Source organism: Physcomitrium patens, chromosome 18 (assembly GCF_059467195.1).
Source record: "Physcomitrium patens ecotype Gransden chromosome 18, ASM5946719v1, whole genome shotgun sequence".
NCBI classification, from domain to species: Eukaryota; Viridiplantae; Streptophyta; class Bryopsida; order Funariales; family Funariaceae; genus Physcomitrium; species Physcomitrium patens.
In genome coordinates this window covers 1,849,255-1,867,268 of record NC_143427.1, presented here as the reverse complement: position 1 = coordinate 1,867,268, position 18,014 = coordinate 1,849,255, and the positions used below count along the sequence as shown (strand labels likewise).

The following is an 18,014-nucleotide window of genomic DNA, read 5'->3' as shown; positions in this document are numbered from 1 at the left end:
ACCACCACCACTATCAATTGTGATTGATGACTAATAAGAATATGAAATAGACAATATTTTGAAGCATCTGTACTTTTGTTATGGCAATGGATAACCACAACTTTAATGCAAGGTTGTTTAGAAAGGTTATCCCATTGACATTGTAACATGGAAACTTGCACAAAACCTCATCCATTGCCAAAAAATAATTTGGAAATACGATCGAGAGCAAAACAAGGACATTCCACATTAGTGGAAGAAAATTAATTGTAACAGGGTATAGATAAGATAATTATATTATTGATGCATAGAAATAGGTAATTGAGGTTATTTTTGAAAAATTTATAGAAGTTTTTAGAATTAGAGCCAAATTGGTGGTTTAGGTGGGATCCACCATAGAACATTATAGAAGAATTAAAGATGGTTATTTAGGTAGATCCCACTTCTAGAACTTTCTAGAAGGGTAGTTATTTTGATGGAGCCTACCATTATCGACATTCTAAAAAGTTCTAAGATAGTTACATAAAGTATACATAGAACTAATTAAGACCATTTGAGGCATTTGATTAAGTATGGCTTTGGTCTCTTTCTCTTAGAAAAGTTTGGTTTGTATTTTTTGTTCTATTTTATTTTAAATCCTTTTGCTTTGTTTTTTATGTCTTATTTTATTTTGTTCTTTTTAGTTTTGTTCATGTCCATTTTGTCCTAATTTGTGATGGAATTCATGTTGCTATAGACTAGAAGGGTTTTAGATCTTTGAAAGAATTTAGTCCCATTTTAGCCTAATAGAAAGATATAATAAAAAAACAAGAATAAATAATTGGAAGGTAGTAAAAACTTTTAATTTTAATGCTACTTTTTTATAGAAGTAACATCTATAAACTTTGTAGGGGCATAAATGAGCCAAGTTAAAGTAGGTGAGATAATTTATTGTTATAGATATTAATACACTATAGATTTGGACTATTTTTTATTTTTGAATATATAAAATTAGTTATATATTAATTATATTTATCAAAATCTATGAAGATCTATCTTACATATTTATTTTTGAATCATAAAAGATAAAAGATATATCAAAAAGATAAAAAATATAATTTTTATATATAATAATAGATAAAAATAAAGAATTTGAGGTAGAAGAAATATTAGAATGAAGCTAATACTAAAATAAGTTAAAATATCTTGTATATTGGTACACATATGATATTAATGAATGTAAATAGAAGCCATCCAAAAATCTTGAAAATGCAACAAAGAAGATTGATTCTTTTTATTGACAACATCAAACTAAAAAACAAAATAATACTTTGTTGTAAAGTAAAGAAGGTCCATTGATGATTGCATTCTATTTTTTTAATCTTTATTTGTGGTTTTTTTAGTATTTGTGTTGTCAAAGAGATTGAAAATCAACAACTACAAGATCCAATTTAGAAACTATCATTTATTGAGTCACTAAATGAGGCATTGAAATTGTCTTAACCTTCAAGACAACATAACAAAGATGAAGACCTTCAAAAATAACATGTCATTCTTTAATTAGGTGGAAAGATTTAACATATTTGATATTATGATCTTGGAAGTAATTTTTAATGTTTGATGATATTAATAGATATAGAGATGATTCTTAATGGTAGTCAAAATATTTTATTTCAAGAAAGTTATAAAGTCTTCTATATTTATAAAATAAGAAGGATGTCTTCTTGATTTGATATAAAAAACTATTGATGGTTGAAAGAATGTGTCAATTACATTTCATAGAATTAAAGATTAACGTATATAAAAAATATTTTTGCTACATTTTGGACTTTTTTACAATGTTATCATTGATCCTTCTAGAACTTATTTCTAAAAGAGAGAAATGATATCATTGATATATAAATATATCTAAATGTATATATGTATATATGTATATATATTAATAATTATTTAGATTAAAAAATTAAATAAAATAAGTAAAAATAAGTAAATTTGATGATATTTTACAGAGAAGTTTTTTAGAAGATTTATATACCTAGAGTTGAATTTTTAAATATTAATATGTGTCTTTAATTGACTTTTTGGATTAGAAACATCATCAACAAGTTGGCCATGTGCCACATATGTTGTTAGCTTAAAGACCAAGCTAACTATGTAGCCCACACGTAGAAAAACTTGCATTGTAAGTCAAGGCATGTGTCCTACAAAGTCAACACATATTAGAGGTCCTATAAAACGTCGCCACGTAGCCCCTAGTTAGATAGTATATATAGAGACAAGAGTGAAGCCCTCTTCACTCTTGTCAACTCCTTTCTTACTTCCAGTTTAGTTTCAAGGGTCTCTAATTTTCTTGTCTTTTGGCAATAGCCATTCCAGTTTTTCTTTCAATATACGTACTTGTTTATTTATATTTTGTAACCTTTCTTTGAATAAAGGCTCACTTTTCTGAATTACTTTTTCATCGAGTTCTTGTCCTTGACAATAAGAAACATGGACATGGATTGTATGATCTATAAAATATCATTATATAGCTCTTTAGTTAGATATTATATATAGAAGCAAGAGTGAAGCCTTCTTCACTATTGTTAATATTTTTCTTGTTCTTAATCTTGTTCTAAGAATATCTAATCTTTTTGTTCTTGGCAATAGCCATTTTAGTTTTTTTCATATAATTATGTATGATTTGCCTATGTTTGTTTCTTTAAATGTCATAAGAGTATAATATTTCTATAGTGTTTTATTGTAATTCTTATCCTTGACATTAAGAGAGGACAAGGATTCTTACTATAACATTGATTGTTGGTATATAAAAGTGGTTGTTGAAATAAGTTTAAGGACCCAAAAGAAATGGCAATAATTGTGACATTGAAAGGTAGGTAAAGAAATTTGGAGTTTGAATGTAGATTAATGTAATAATAATATCCATGTAATAAAATAAAATGCTGACATAATAAAAAAGAGGTGTCCACTTATAGATTCCTTAAGTTATTAATATCTTTTAAATATACTTGAAACTTGTTAATTCTTAATACTTTTTATACACTAATTAGATATAGTTTTATACTTTCATTTTCATTGCAACATGGTAATATTTAAATATTAAATTATTTATTTAGAAAACTTCTATATATTATAATGTATTGATTTTAATAGAAGACATTAGTTTTATTTTTATTTTTATGGAATTAATATAAAATATTTATGAACAATATATAGAAATGAATGCTTACAATTATAACACTCATATTTTAGATTTATATCAATGCAATAATAATATTTATTGTGCCATTTTTTGAGTTGATACCAATATATCACCACCATGCTATTCTATAAAATAATTATCTTTTTAAAAATATAGGAAAGAAGGGATTTAAGTTTTGGATAGAGTTGTTGTCTCGATCATGTGTGTTGCTTGCTTGCTTGCTAGCTAGTACCGAGCTGCTTAAATGAAGTATGTGGTGGGTAGAACTTTACATATATGTTTAATAGTTTGTCCTGCTTTTTGAAGGAAAGAGAGACTCTGCAGGAAGGAATAAAGAAGTAAAGCGATGAGGAACATGGAAAGAATATGGGGGGGGGGGGTCGTGTGTGTCGTATCTCGGGGCATTCATTCTGCCTTGCCTTTGCCCCCCCTCCTTCTTTGCCCTTTGCGTTGAGTTGCGTTGCACTGATCTCCATCTTCCCCCTTTCCCTTCTCTCCATGGCCACCCTCCCTCCCCTACTGCTACGACGACTACTAACTCCCATATATCTCTGTTTCACTCTCTTCGTTAGTTCCTTCCTGGTCGCTTTTTCAAATCTTACGGAGCGCGTTGCCGTTGCTTGTCTTCCGGGATCCTGCCCTTCTCCTCCTCCTTTTGCGAACTTGTAGCTGGCCAAAATTGGAGGTGTCGAGGTCGGGAACTTCAGATTGCCTCTCGTCATTGGTTGATGCGCTATTTTTATCGTTTGTGGTGAATTTGGCATGTTCCGAAACTGGTGTTTTGCGATCTTCTTCTTCTTCTTCTTCTTCTTCTTTTTCTTTGATGATGGTTGATCGTTTGATCAAGGATTGTGCGTTAGTCGGTGATGAGTGTGAGGTGGTAGTGGTAATTGGAATTCAGGGCAGAGGAGTCGTATGGATGCCGAGGTAGAAGTGCAGCGTGAGGCGGAGTAGGCCTGAAGAAGACAACATGTTGGAAGAACAGTTGGCGTTTTACTTGGAGAAGTACCTTGGCGCGTATATCAATGGACTCTCCAAGGAAGCGCTCAAGTTCTCTGTCTGGCAAGGTCAGTTTTCGCCCCTATTCCATTTCGGGTTTTGATCAGATGATCAGTGTAAGCGATTGGATTGGAAGTGATTCTGTCTAGTTGCCGCTGTTTTTGAAATTCTGCAAGGCTGACCGCTTGAAGACGAAGATATGCTCGGAGTAGGTTGTGCTTCGTAAGCATTGGTGAATTAATTCACGAAATCCTCAACACTATGTGGAAGATGGCAGTACTCACGGTTGATGAAATGATCATGTTCTCAATGCATTATTTTCTTGGCTCAAGTGCTTCAGTAATCTTAATTCTTGGGACGGAGTTGATTGTACGTCCTGCACATGTTCGTATAAATGCAGTTTGAATCTTGAAGCTTGCCTTCTGAGAATTTTAAAACACAAGGTTTTTGGTTTCGTACTGTGGTATAGAAATATTCGAGGCAAGGCACTTTGAGTAACTTTGGGTTATTGGCACTTCTGAGTTCCATGACCTACTATCTGTGTCTGTCATTGATTTTATTTATTTATTTATTTATTTTGTTGAACATTCGGAGTGTAGGAGATGTGGAGCTCACAAATATGCAGCTTAAGCCGGAGGCTCTCAATGCTCTCAAGTTGCCAATAAAAGTCAAGGCGGGATTCCTTGGGTCTGTGAGACTTAAGGTATGACGTACTTTTTATTGCTCTATCAATATGGTAAGCTGTCCTGGTTGTTACTTGATAAGGCAGAGTTTGGCAGGGATTGCTGCACATTACGCTCATCAAGTTTTTATCGCAGTTGGACGATTCAAATCTCATCTTTGCACAGGATTAGGGCTTGGACTAGAATGAGTTGGTTATGATCTTATGAAACTTCGTAATTTAACTTACGCCCACAGTTAATAGAGGACAGAGGATCGTAGACTATTTCCCATTTTGAGAGCTTTCCTCAAGATAGAGCTAATGACCATGATGACTCTAGGTCCCGTGGAGCCGTCTCGGACAAGAGCCTGTGGTAGTTGAACTTGACCGCATTTTTATACTAGCCGAACCTGCGACCAACGTGAAAGGAGGTGATGGCGACTCGGTGCAGGAAGCAAAGAGCCGACGTGTGAGGGTAATGCTCGTTCTACATGCCTTCTTGATTAGGTTCCCAAAAGATTTGTTATCGTAAGTGCTGTTGACCATGAGCATGGTCAGCTTGCTTGCACGCCAAACAGGGGCGGTTTACAAGCTCTATTGGCAGTCCATTTACTCATGTTCAAGGCTGAATTTTTTACGGGTGGCTATTCTGCATCTCTGATCAATGAAGAGAGGTCAACATAGAGTGATCCCTTTAATAGTTTAGACGAGGTGATTCACATCTGGCTGCATCATAAGATTGGAATTGAGAAGCATGATCATGTTGGAATCCCAGGTTTCGAATCATCTAAGATACTGCTGACGATACTCTTAGATGTTCAGAAATCGAAGCCAAGAAAATTAGACCTTCAGATAGCAGTATGCGAGCTTCATCAAATGCATATGAAAAATTCTGAAGCTTTGATTCACCGATTTTAGCTTGACCCTGCATTCTACACAAAATTGATTACCTTGCCGTGGGAGGTTAATTGCTGGAGTAGCATTCGTGAGGACGGTGATTTCTTGTGATGTCTGCAGGAAGAGGAAGAAAAGCTTCTGAGGAGCAAGGCAGAGCCCACGAGAAAAGCTGAAGAGGAGGTACATGATCTATCAATTGCTTATGATTTGATTTTTAGCTAAATCGTAGTTCTCACTTGCATTTTCCTAAAATTCTTGGCATTATTTGCGACACAAATCTACTACATTTTTTCAATGAAAAGATGTTCTATTTCATTTATTTAAATTTTAACTTATTATTATTATTATTATTATTATTTTTAATATGAAATTTTATGTGGATATATATATATATATATATATGTATATAAGATTCAGGTTTCTGGCGTTCTTGTGCATGCTGATAATCAAGTTGATGTTAGTCCACCACTTTGTAAGAGTTGTTCTGTTGCTGGTATCCTGAGGTTTCAGTCTGACACAAAGTGCAGGTTATGATATGATAGAGACGGAAATGAAATGCAAGTTTCTTGAATTGCAGAGCAACTCCTCATGGCTAGGGTCGTTAATTGGCACTGTTATTGGAAACTTGAAGCTGTCCATTACTAACATCCACATTCGATATGAGGACGAAGAGAGGTACGGAGACTTGTATAAATTTCAGACATACTTCATTTGTTTCTGACTAGAGACCTAATCTACTAGTCCAGCATTTCGAAAGTGTTTGCTTCCTTCTATTTATTGTTCAGTATGTGTCAAATCGATGAGTAATCAGTCTGATCAATAGTCCACTCAGTACTCACGCAGCAAGCTGTACAAAAAGATATGTTTGTTCATTAAGGCGTTTTTTTCTTTTTTTTTTTCTTTTGTCTTTTCCTTTCTGTCGCAGCAACGCTGGGCATCCTTTTGCTGTGGGTCTAACGTTAGCCAAGCTAGCCGCTGTCACCGTGGATGAAGATGGAAAAGAGACTTTTGTCACTGGTGGTGCACTTGACCGTGTGCAGAAGGCAAGTACCTTTTGTATTCTGAGAGATATTTCTGTTGCTCGAAAGCCTTTGCGCTGTGGAACTGTTGAAATGCATGTTGTGCTGAGCCGTTTTGCAGTGGACGTCGTTGGTATAGCTCCTTCAATTCTTGCATTGATGGACTTATTTCACGTGTGTAAATTCCGAATTTTTATTCATACACAGTAGTTATTCGCTTTGTATTGTATCGCTAACTGGTCATATTGTGAATATGCAGTCTGGAGAGCTGAATCGATTGTCCTTCTATTTCGATGCAGACACCAAAGCTTGGCCTATGGAAAAATCTTGGGATGAGATTGTGCCGCAGGATTGGAGCAAGGTACCAAAGCTTACTTTAAAATACGCTTGCAATAAGCACACTTATCGATTCATCATCAGTATGCTTGATGGTGTTTTGTATACATTTGGTAAATACTATATGTTTCACATAATTAGGCGCATAGTTAGTTGTTGTACCGAGGTGAGTTTTTATCCTCATTGGGTTGCAAGCTAGATTTCTTGATTCTTTTTTTCTTGTGATTATTTCTCATTGATATACAACAAGTCTACATTGTATGCGAGTAAAATCTATGTGGCGTCGTTCTTTTAATCTGTCGTAGTAAACGAGAAGGGATGTTCGATCCCTCTTTTTAAGGTCAAGTGTTTATCCTGCTGGCTTTTAGAAATTAATTTGACATGACTATAATTTTGTTGGCAGGTGTTTCTACCAGGCATTGCGGAAGAACCATCTGCTTATGGGAGAGAGAAGCCTCCCTGGATAGCAGATCACCAGTATGTTCTCGAGCCTGTTGGTGGCACAGCGAGGTATTTCAAACTTGGACAGAAGGATACACCTAGTCCAGATAAGCCCGCTCATAAAGCTATCGCTATATTGGATGATGTCACGATTAGCTTGACTGAGGTATATGTTCTATCTTCATTCTCTACTTTCGATTTTTACGTTATGGCTCATTAGGGAATGAAATTATTTAAACAGTCTGCATACCCCTTATCGTTCGTGGTTCTATGTGTTTTGTATTATTAATTGAAGCTCTTGTTTCTTTACAGCAGAACTAAATTTTCTCCTTATCGACCTTGTTTGTTTGTTTGTTTGTTTTGCATTTGGCGTTACCAATAATTTCTTTTTAAGTCTGCGGGTGTTTCTAGCGTGAGAAATTAAGCCTCTTTTGTACAATAGACTATTCTCATGGTGGTCCGATCATGTAGGAACAATATCGAGATGTTATAAAGCTGGCTGAAAATATTTCGGCGTTTAGTAAACGTGTGCAATATGCTCACTACCGTCCTAGTAGAAGTATTCAAGAAGACACGAAAGGGTGGTGGCATTATGCGTATACTGCTGTACTGGAAGACCAGAAAAAAACAAGGTGCGCCTAATTCAGACACTGAATATCGTGTTGTAATTGAACGAGCAAGCTTTGACTTGTAACGTTTTAGAATCTTATGGGTGATGGCCTTAAATATTTCACGAATGACCATATTTGGAAAAGGTTTGAAAATGAAGTTGGAGTGGTATCATTGTCGAGGAATTGTCCTCTTGATTGCATCTGCAAACGTCCCGGGATTGTGTCTCAAACCTTGGGCTGTGTTCTTTAAGCGTTGCGTGGCATACACAATGACTGAAGTGATTTAACAGCTGTTGCCCTTTAATTTTATTCTTACATATTAGTTGGTTGAGAACAAGTAAGCAGGGGTGTTGTTCACCAGGAACAAACGCACAAGCACAATGACTTCCTTGATCAACAGGTTCATATTGTTAATCAGCTCTAATTAACTCACTTTTTTTTTTTTTTTTTTTTTTTTTTTTTAGTGGTCACCTTTCATGGCATCAGATCTTATTTTACTCAAGAATACGCAAACAGTATTTGTCAAAATATGTTGAGGCTCTTCAATCAAATCCAAAGGCTACGTCTATCAATGATAACAAGGACATTATGGAGTTGGATCGCCAGCTTGATTCTGAGATAATTATTCAATGGAGGTAATTGTACTACTTGCATGGATGTACTGGATAATATGTAAATTGTTTTAATTTACCTATTACTGTGCTCACAAACGTTTAAGGCGCTGATTTTTCGCTGCCTAAGAATGCTTGCAATAATACTAATAGTCAGCAACTTGATATTTCTGTCCCACCGATTCTTAACCAATATTTTACTTACCTCTGGTGTGTACAGAATGTTGGCTCATGCATTTGTGGATCAGGAGAGAAAAAAGGGTGAAGAAAGAGTTAAACGGAGCTGGTGGTCATTTACATGGTAATTTGTTACTCACATCACTTAGTAGTAGAGTGCTGGATGGATTCGGACTTGCTTTTCACGCAGGAAACCAGAACCTTCTGCTCGAAGGTTTAAGATCGTTTGAGCAATGGTTTATCATATTCTGTCGAACAGCAAGTATTTACACTAAAATTGCCAAACGGTTGAGAGGTATACTTAAAAAGTTTTCATTTCATCCTAAATCTAATTTATAGGATTTGAAATGATCTTAATCATCTAGGTCAACGACACTCTTACTTACTGATCTGCTTTTCTTTAAGCAGGGGCGGTGTTGATGACAATGATGCTGGTAGCAAAGAGTTTACAGATAATGATTGGAGAAGGATTGATTATGACATTGGGTATGAACAAGGCGCACCAGCTCCTATAGCCCCTGCGGCAGACCAACCCAACATGCTACATGCTGTTGTGGAAGTTTATATGCGACACAACGGTACAAAATTGGTATCAGCGAATGGAGAAAGCATTCTGGCGCTTACAGCCGAAGGCCTGAGGTGTGGTATTAAATTATATCCTGAAACCAAGGTCTTCAGTGTTGGACTAAATTCCTACAAGATAGCTGCTCCAGAAGGACTTCTTGGAGAGGTACCAGTACACCACAGTTCAATAAACAGCTTTCATGTATTTGATATGAAGGCGAAGTCTATGTAGGGGCAATATTTAACTACTTGTGGTATAGCAGTTATAGTCTTCTATACCATAAATTATATTAATTCAGATAACAAGTGGTTGTAACAGGAACTTAAGATATTGGAACTCTTTTATATTTGCTAACAAGTGCTTTGATTTACTTGTCCTGCGGCTGGATCCTAGAGTGCACATGAAGAGAACTCATTGTATGGTACTTTCATACTAAGTCCATGGGATAAGCAATTGGATTGGTCGTTGGAGGCTAAGGCTGCTCCCTGCTATGTGACTGTATGTGACCTCTCCTTTCTCACTCACAAGCATACACATAAACTTGAAGATTTGCTGTTTTTTCAGTCTGGAAATGATAATGCAGTTATCTGATTAGATGGTAATGAGTGGTATTGGTAACATTTGAACCAGTATTACCCGGAATGTTTCTTGCGTCTAGATTTTAGTGCCGGCTACTTATTTAATTATCATGTGCTGATTATTTACAGGTACGATTGCAAAGCTTACAAAGGATTTCTCAGTTCTTTTCGAGCAAAGAAGCTGTAAGCCGAGATGTTGCCCTTCAGACAGCTGCAGCGTTACAGGTTCGTAGTATTTCACACACTTAAGAGTGTTAAACAATTGGCTTATCTCAGAGATGATGATATTTGTACCTGAAAGTCGCTTCTTCTCTTCCCATCATTATATAGGTGCTTTCGTGCGATGTTCAATTTGACAGAATCTTGGTTTTGGAATCTTGTGGCCATGGTTAATTTAGGCGTTATTGAGATGTGCAGTCAACCGTGAATGAGGTTTCCAAAAATGCTCAGCAACAACTGCATGATGCTCTTAAAAACAAGCCCAAGTAAGAGAATTATTTCTGAGCAAGTAATGTAAGATTGAATCTTGTTTGGTAGTCAAAAAAGTGCTAACTGAAACATATAGACTGGCTATAGGTATAACATGGTACCTTGGTTAGGGATAAAATGGTGGGTTCAGATGTACATTTGTATGTGTGCTATAACCCATTTCTAATCTTTTCTCTTGGGAAAAACACCGTGTGTAGTGCAGTATATCTGCTAACAACATCTAACGTAAGCGTGTTCTAATATGTTATTGAGCGTGGCTTGACTTGCGGTGTTCATCTAGGTTTCTGTTGGACCTAGATATTGCTGCTCCCAAAGTCACCATACCCACTGATTTTTATCCTGATGGCCAGCACAAATGCAAAATGTTCCTCGACTTGGGTTATTTGAACATTAATACCTTACCAGTAAGTACCTGTGCATTGTTTGATCTTGGGTTCTAAACTGTGAGGCTGTGGACATCGTGTGATGCTTTGCTAGTTTCGTACTTTCTGTCATATCTTAGCCTTTGAGGTAGGTGTCATTGACTTGGAAAGCAGTTTTGTTACAAAATTAATTTACTTTACGATTGTTCATTTTTTCTTTCCTTTCTCCCACAAACAGACTTCTATGGCATGTTTTTGTAGTCCTGCAAGAAATCATGGTATTCCTGAATCGATTGCCGGCCAAACTTTTCGAATTTGATGTCTATTTTGAAAGAGAAGAAAGAACAAATGTCTTCATGTTTTTCGGAAGTACTCAATAGTACATGTGTTTTGTACCTAATCAATGATATCAGGGTACTTACCGTTTTGCCGAATGAGAATGCCTAAATTGTTTCTCGATGCAACGTGTTGTAGGAGAATGGCCCTATTGACGACTTAAGTGAAGAACATCAATTATACATGCGGTTCCGTATTCGCCTAAAGGACATTTCAGCTTTTTTAGTAGATGGTGATTATGATTGGCGAAAGCAGTATAATGTGAACCCTGAGACTGGCAGACTTCATGTTGTAAATGATCATGTGCTTTATCAGCCTGATAGTGTAGAAAGTCTAAAGAACCGTGGAGATAAAGACACTGGCGCTTCTGAAGGGAAACGAGATGATGATGGAGGTTTATTCTTCTTGCCTATGCTGGAGAAAACTGGAATAACAGTTGCGCTTGAACAGGTAACTCCCATAAATATTTGCTGGACATGGACTCTGTTTGCAATCGATTGTGTTTTATTTTTAGTTGTAGTTTAGATCTCATTTTACAGCCCAGTAGTTGTGATGTTCAAGTGAAGACACCGCTGTCATAGGATTTGGGTTGCCGGAGTTAATAAGGGAAGAAATTAAGTGTTGGATTATTGTTGTAAAACGTAGCTCCTGATTTTTTTCTCCATTCAATGAAGGATTTGGTATGTCAATTTTTAGCTTTCAAGTATAGTGGTATTCAGCACACCCACACATACAAACATAGTACATGCATTGATTCCTCTAACTGTTGTGACGCAGATTTGTGTGCCACACCCAAATTACCCTACGACTAGAGTGGCAGTAAGGTTGCAGTCCCTCGGATTCCAATTCTCTCCTGCACGATACCATCGGATCATGCAAGTTTTTGGGATTTTCGGTGATGAATCTAATGAAGAGGATACCCGTTCTGCTTTTCGACCATGGGACTCTCCAGATTTTAATGGACAGATGTCAGTTCTCTCCTGGACGGTGTGCTTACTCATTGCAAACCCTCCATTGTTGATACTCTATCATAAGAGCTACTTCACAAATTTAACTTTAATTGAAGCACATGTTTAGGGTTAATACTTCATGATGCGATTGGTTTATTTGCGAAGTTTAGTTAGCACTTTCGGCAAATTACGATAGCCAGTGTGCTTTGTTTTGTTTTGTTTTGAGTTGTTTTTTAGTTTTTCTTTCTTTCTTTCTTTCTTTCTGAAAATGTGGCTTTCTTATAAAACAACAGTATTTGTCCTGCTTGTAATAGATTTTGAATTTTTTGCAACATTACCTGGTGTTATTGTCAGTGTTACTGTATTATTTTGTTCGACGTCAAGATTTAGTGAATTATCGACTACTAAGCTCTTGAATGGAAACCTGGCTATCAGTTTCCAAGGGAAGGCTCTTGATGAAACTTTGTGCTAGGACCTCTCCAGTTGAACAGTGTGTTGCCTGGAATAAAAATGAACCTTGGTTCAAAGTTTCCATCTTATGTTTTTTTCCTGTTGTTTTATGTAGACATTAAAAGAGAAACGGACCGACTTTGTAGTGCTATTATCTTAATCTAATATGCGCATAACATGCCGTACGCTTTCGTTTCCAAGATTTTGCAGAATTACCATCCTGCAAGCTTGAAGATGTTGCTAGGTCCATGAGTATCACATTCTCTGTCATGATGGCTGTCGTGTATGTTGATTCACTCTTCTGCTATTCGTGCAGGGGGTGGGTCACAGAGAAGCTAAATGGGAGAGCCGTTATGGTGCATTGGCGGGGCCTTTTTTTTATCTATTGGAATCCGAATCATCACGCAGCTATAAAACGTTTCATTCGTATGCCAATTTTCACTACCTAGACATGATTGTGCATGATCTTCGATCTTTTCTTCATCCTTTTATATTTTAGGGACCTGCAGTCAACGGCTAGCTACTTCGTTTGTTTTGGGCTTTATGATGTGCAATTTTCTTTTTGTCCCATATGAACTAAACGTTTTGTTATCTGATTAGTTTGATAGGTAAAAAGGTCTTTAACCTTCCAAAAGAATCTTTGGGAGGTGTGGAGAACGTCATCGCTATATGTGATGCTGGGCAAATTGTTAGCAAGGTAATTTCCTTTTCACTTTTTGGGAATTGAAATGGATTTATCTTCACAGTAACAACTCATTTCAGTATACTAGATGTAAATTGCTTTCAACATATACCATAATAAATTCCTGGTTTGCTTTAATTCCAAGTACAGGTGGCAGAATCTGCTGGAGCGCTTCTTCTGCGTTTTGTGGACGAATATGCAAGAAATAAGTGGCAAGAGCGTTTCTCACGAGCAATATATCGGGCATCTGTAAGTGAAAATTCTGGATTGCAATCCTTACTTTATAATTACTTGAAATCTTAATTCTTTCTTGACTTTGAAAGTTCTTCGTGCTATTGCTTTAGTATTGCTTGAAAACTTATTCATGTGCTTTTAGATCCGCATTTTTTGACTTAGAATTCGAATTTTGTTCGATGGCATCTGCTCTTGTGGATTGTGCATCTTGGGAGCAAATAGAAGTTCTGACTATCTCGTGCGTTACAACGGGAATTCAGAGTCCTGTAGCAGTTGCAGGATGTCTGGGTGGAAGGGCTCAGAATGATGATACGGAGGAAAATATTCCTGTGTCTCCAGATACAGGCCAAACAAAGCTAACTGAGCAAGAAACCATCTTCTTCACTGGTGTTCTTGATGAGTTGAAAATTGTCATGAGCAACAGTCGTGATGTAAGCTGCCTTGCTAGAATATCAAAATGCTTGACTGTGACACATATCCGTGCGCTAGAATTTTCGTGCTCATAATTTCACTTACTGGTCTATCTGGTATGAATTTGAATCTGATACCGAGATGCTGGTTTATTTGAAAGAAACATTGTAAATTTACACTATTGATTCTGATTATCTACATCCAATTACAGTATGTGACCATTATTTGCATGTGTATGTAAATGTAAACACTCGAGCAAATGGATTCGTAAGTCATGATGACTTGCCTTGTGCAGATTGAGCTCACGTCACAAAAGATGTTGCTTGCACCTGAGAAACCCCTCTTGGAATTCCGTGCCATTGGGACTAAGGTAACATGTGAATTTTACATTCTGATCTTAAAAATGTTTTCCGGTAATCAGCCACTAAGCTTTGGATTTTTTCACTGATTTTTACTCGGCTTGATCTGCATAGCAGACATTTGCGCATAAATCGTGTATTTGTACTAGGTGTCAACATGGTAGTTGATGTGTTGATTTGTGACGAATTTACTGTGATGTATTATTGTCATGGCAAGTGTGTCGTGTACTTAGAGACGTTTAGATATCTGTCTGCAGTATGCATCTCTTTGAGCAGTCGCATCATTGCTGCATTGTTTTCTCAATCTGAAGTTGCACACGTATTTATGCTGAGCATCGCACCACTATCTATTAAGTAGGCACTTGTTCTGCAGGTTCAACTTGTTGTGAGCAAGAACCAGATGTTGGTTGGAGCTGTCTTACAATCCCTAGAAATAGAAGATAAGTTCCATGGTCATGTTTCATATTCTTGCCGATATCTAGCGCGATCATACATCAAGAAAAAACGCAAAGAACAACATCATGAAAGCAGCAGGCCCACATCACCTCACGAACACACTCACCTGGAAAATCTGGAAGATCAGAAATTGAAGGATAAAAGAAGCGAAGTATTAATAAATAGATCTGGTAACAACTCTAGGAATCCCGGTATGTCTAAGCCAATGCTTAGTCGCTACAATTCTTCAGGAGATGAGCATTTCTTTGACGCTTACGACGAAAGTGATTATGAAAGCAGCTCAAGTACATTTAGTTTACATACACGGGACAGTAGTTCTGATCTTGCGGTTAAGTTCTATGACGCAATTGATGGTGAAGCTGACAATCATGAGCCTCCAAGTTTCAAGAGAGAAGTAGGCCTCTTGCCGGGGTCTGCTTCACCAGACCGGAGCAAAAGTGATCATGATGTAACTGATATCGAGGACCGAGAGAGCTTCGTGAAGGCCCAAGTTATCATGACTTCACCAGAGTCCCGTACATATGCCTCTATTGACAATGAGGTTAGAATTCAATTTTTCAATGCTTTGTTGTAGACCTACTTTAATTGTGTGCTTTTAGGCATAAGTTGAACGTGTAAATCGTATATTTCTCATTACAGAGTTCATTGTGTGATATTGCATCTCCTTACATCTCTATATTATGAGGTGTTCTTTTTTCACAATCATATGGTAGTTGTTTTTCTATGTGAGCATTCATAAAAATATGTTTGACATAATAGGTGCGAATATCACTTTCAGCACTGTCATTTAACTGCAATCGGCCAACAATCATTGCTGCTTTAGATCTGGTGTCTGCCCTCACTGCTGAGTTCCAGCCTAAGAAAAACGAAGAGTCGCCCTTCACTGTTGGAGATAGGAAAGTAGATGCACCACGGTCTCGAAACAAGGAAATCAAAAGTGCCCCTGGTCCATTAGATATCGACAATAAAGATAAGAATGAGGTTAACCAAGACGCCGATAGGAACAAGGTTATTTATCAGGAAGAGTCCCAGTCCATGCCTGTAAATGCAGATGTGATTGTTACCGCAATCGATCCAAAATTTGTGGAAGATGTAGATGAGACGGGCAATGTCAAGCTGCCTCCAAAAGAAGAAGAATCAGTTGTCAAAGGGCTGCTAGGTAAAGGGAAAAATAGGATGGTCCTTTTGTTGGTATTAGATATGGAGCATGCTGAAGTTGTCCTGAACAAGGAAGATGGCTCACAATTATCAACTCTCTCCCAAGACAATTTTCACACGGACGTGAAGGTAATAATGGCTCTTCATAACGTTTTCCATCAAAATAATTGTTGAAAGTCTTTACTGCTTTTCTGTACTTTTATTTTCACCTAATGATCTAATATTGTTGGAGGAATATCTCTCGGATTGATTGAAAAACTCGCCTTCAATTACTTCGTTCCTTTGCTCTTGTGATAGTTGAATATTGTGAAGGATGTTTATGTGGAATTGTTCTAATTGATGATCTGAAGGAATTTGTGCATCTGACTAGATTTATCCAGAATCATGGGGAGTGAATGCCGTTCTGGGTAATCTTCGTGTAACTGACGATAATGCGACGGACCATCACGGTAGAGACATTCCTTACCAGTACATTTGTGATATGAGGGATCCAGGCGGTTCATCTTTCATTGAGGTTGAGCTTTCATTATCTGAAGCTCATTTTTCGAATTCCTTGTTATTTTTGCATGACTCAACTCACTTGAACTGTTGAAAAAGTAAAAGGTTTGTTGGCGAAGGTTTTTGTCCTTCTCTGCCAGTGTATTGTAAGAATGCTCTCCTATAATTCCTCATTCTAAAAGTCCTCTTCACTTTCTAAGTTACTGCCAAGACCTAGGTGAACTTCATGACAGCTATTCACCGTGTTAAGAAGTAATTATAAATAAGAATTTTGCGTGAAACACTTAATTGGACTTATCCAAGTCTGTTTTCTGTTGACTTAAAAATGCCTCCCTGTATTATATGAGAATTCTTTTTATTTTTTTGTGAGTATTGATTTCTTTACACACACAAGAGAGGCTTGAAACATTTTTGATGAGACCATGGTTCTGGTTATTGTACCTTGAATATTAATCGTCAAATTCATGTTGATATTCGCACATGCAGTTGGAATTTGTGTCGTTCAATGAAGACGACCTTGATTATGAGGGTTATGATTTTAGTGTTACTGGAAAACTTTCAGAAGTGAGACTGGTGTTCCTCAACCGTTTCATTCAGGAGGTGTGTTCAGTTACTTGTTCCTAAGGAATGCCATTTAAATGTCAAGGTTCTCGCAATGTGATGGGTATTAGCGCCTCGTATTGTCAAGTTCATTGTAAATCTTTTTGGTCTCTTGTAATTGAAAGATGAAAAACTTTGTACATCTGCTTTATTGTTATGATTGTTAAAGCTTTTGTGCAGATCATTGCTTATTTCATGGGTCTTGTTCCTCAAACTTCGGGCTATGTGATGAAGCTAAAAGATCGCGCCTCAGATTACGAGAAACTTTTTTCTCAGTCAGAGATAGAGGGACAACCATCACTGAAGTTAGATATTTCTCTCTCGAAGCCTATCATCATAATGCCACGAGGAACTTACAGTACTGAGTGAGTCCTATCTGTTCTCTGCCATTTTAGATGATGTCCGTGCATCTGGGCTGAGTTCTTTATTTTGTTGTGTTAATCCTCCTTATCCTCCGGTGAATCGACCACGTATGAATCTTTTCCAAATTTTTGCCATGTAATCAGTTTCATGGAGCTTGATATTCTACATATCAACATTCGTAGCAGCTCTGAATGGACTGGTGGTGGGAAGGAGCAACTCGGAGCAATTCACTTGGAAACAATCAAGCTTGATGTAATTTTCTTATGTGACGCAGTGACTTGTTAAAATGGTTTCTTTCAATGTGCGACATGCTAACCAGTTGTTTAAATTGGAATCATGTGATGATAACTTGGATATGAACGCCATGACGTAGGGTGTATACACTACGATAATTTGTTTCGAGCTTGATTCTGCAGATTGAAGATGTCAGCCTAAACATTGGAGTTGGAAATGTTATTGGGAATGAGATTTTTGATCGAGCGAGAGGCATCGGTTTGGTAGTAAGACGACCCTTACGTGACCTTTGGCATGAGGTGCCAAGTATCGAAGGAACAGTCAAGGTGATCTGTTTCAGATCATCTCTCTCTTCCTACCTTTCTTTGTGCAGCTTT

At 37.0% G+C, this 18,014-nt stretch overlaps 1 protein-coding gene across 8 annotated transcripts in view; it reads left to right on the top strand.

The window, feature by feature from the left end:
* The first annotated feature begins 3,571 nt into the window (after positions 1–3,571).
* LOC112295539 (uncharacterized) overlaps positions 3,572–18,014 on the top strand; it is a 33,987-nt gene continuing 19,544 nt past the window's right edge. For 3 of the 8 annotated variants that reach the window (XM_024547288.3, XM_024547285.3, XM_024547295.3), the window contains exons 1-31: positions 3,572–3,853; positions 4,062–4,227; positions 4,759–4,862; positions 5,161–5,295; positions 5,838–5,897; positions 6,295–6,392; positions 6,643–6,760; positions 6,996–7,097; positions 7,476–7,679; positions 7,985–8,145; positions 8,589–8,759; positions 8,956–9,036; positions 9,321–9,642; positions 9,871–9,975; positions 10,185–10,280; positions 10,473–10,540; positions 10,825–10,948; positions 11,381–11,692; positions 12,020–12,229; positions 12,959–13,068; positions 13,243–13,339; positions 13,475–13,573; positions 13,819–13,989; positions 14,265–14,339; positions 14,702–15,325; positions 15,544–16,071; positions 16,313–16,456; positions 16,927–17,040; positions 17,221–17,405; positions 17,547–17,655; positions 17,820–17,963. In XM_024547288.3, the coding sequence (XP_024403056.1) occupies positions 4,131–4,227; positions 4,759–4,862; positions 5,161–5,295; positions 5,838–5,897; positions 6,295–6,392; positions 6,643–6,760; positions 6,996–7,097; positions 7,476–7,679; positions 7,985–8,145; positions 8,589–8,759; positions 8,956–9,036; positions 9,321–9,642; positions 9,871–9,975; positions 10,185–10,280; positions 10,473–10,540; positions 10,825–10,948; positions 11,381–11,692; positions 12,020–12,229; positions 12,959–13,068; positions 13,243–13,339; positions 13,475–13,573; positions 13,819–13,989; positions 14,265–14,339; positions 14,702–15,325; positions 15,544–16,071; positions 16,313–16,456; positions 16,927–17,040; positions 17,221–17,405; positions 17,547–17,655; positions 17,820–17,963 (4,968 nt within the window). In that variant the 5' untranslated portion in view covers positions 3,572–3,853; positions 4,062–4,130. Of the gene's footprint in view, positions 3,854–4,044; positions 4,228–4,758; positions 4,863–5,160; positions 5,296–5,837; positions 5,898–6,294; positions 6,393–6,640; positions 6,761–6,995; positions 7,098–7,475; positions 7,680–7,984; positions 8,146–8,588; positions 8,760–8,955; positions 9,037–9,320; positions 9,643–9,870; positions 9,976–10,184; positions 10,281–10,472; positions 10,541–10,824; positions 10,949–11,380; positions 11,693–12,019; positions 12,230–12,958; positions 13,069–13,242; positions 13,340–13,474; positions 13,574–13,818; positions 13,990–14,264; positions 14,340–14,701; positions 15,326–15,543; positions 16,072–16,312; positions 16,457–16,926; positions 17,041–17,220; positions 17,406–17,546; positions 17,656–17,819; positions 17,964–18,014 lie in introns of those variants that run through there. The other 5 variants (XM_024547290.3, XM_024547287.3, XM_024547291.3 and 2 more) reach the window with 5 other exon arrangements.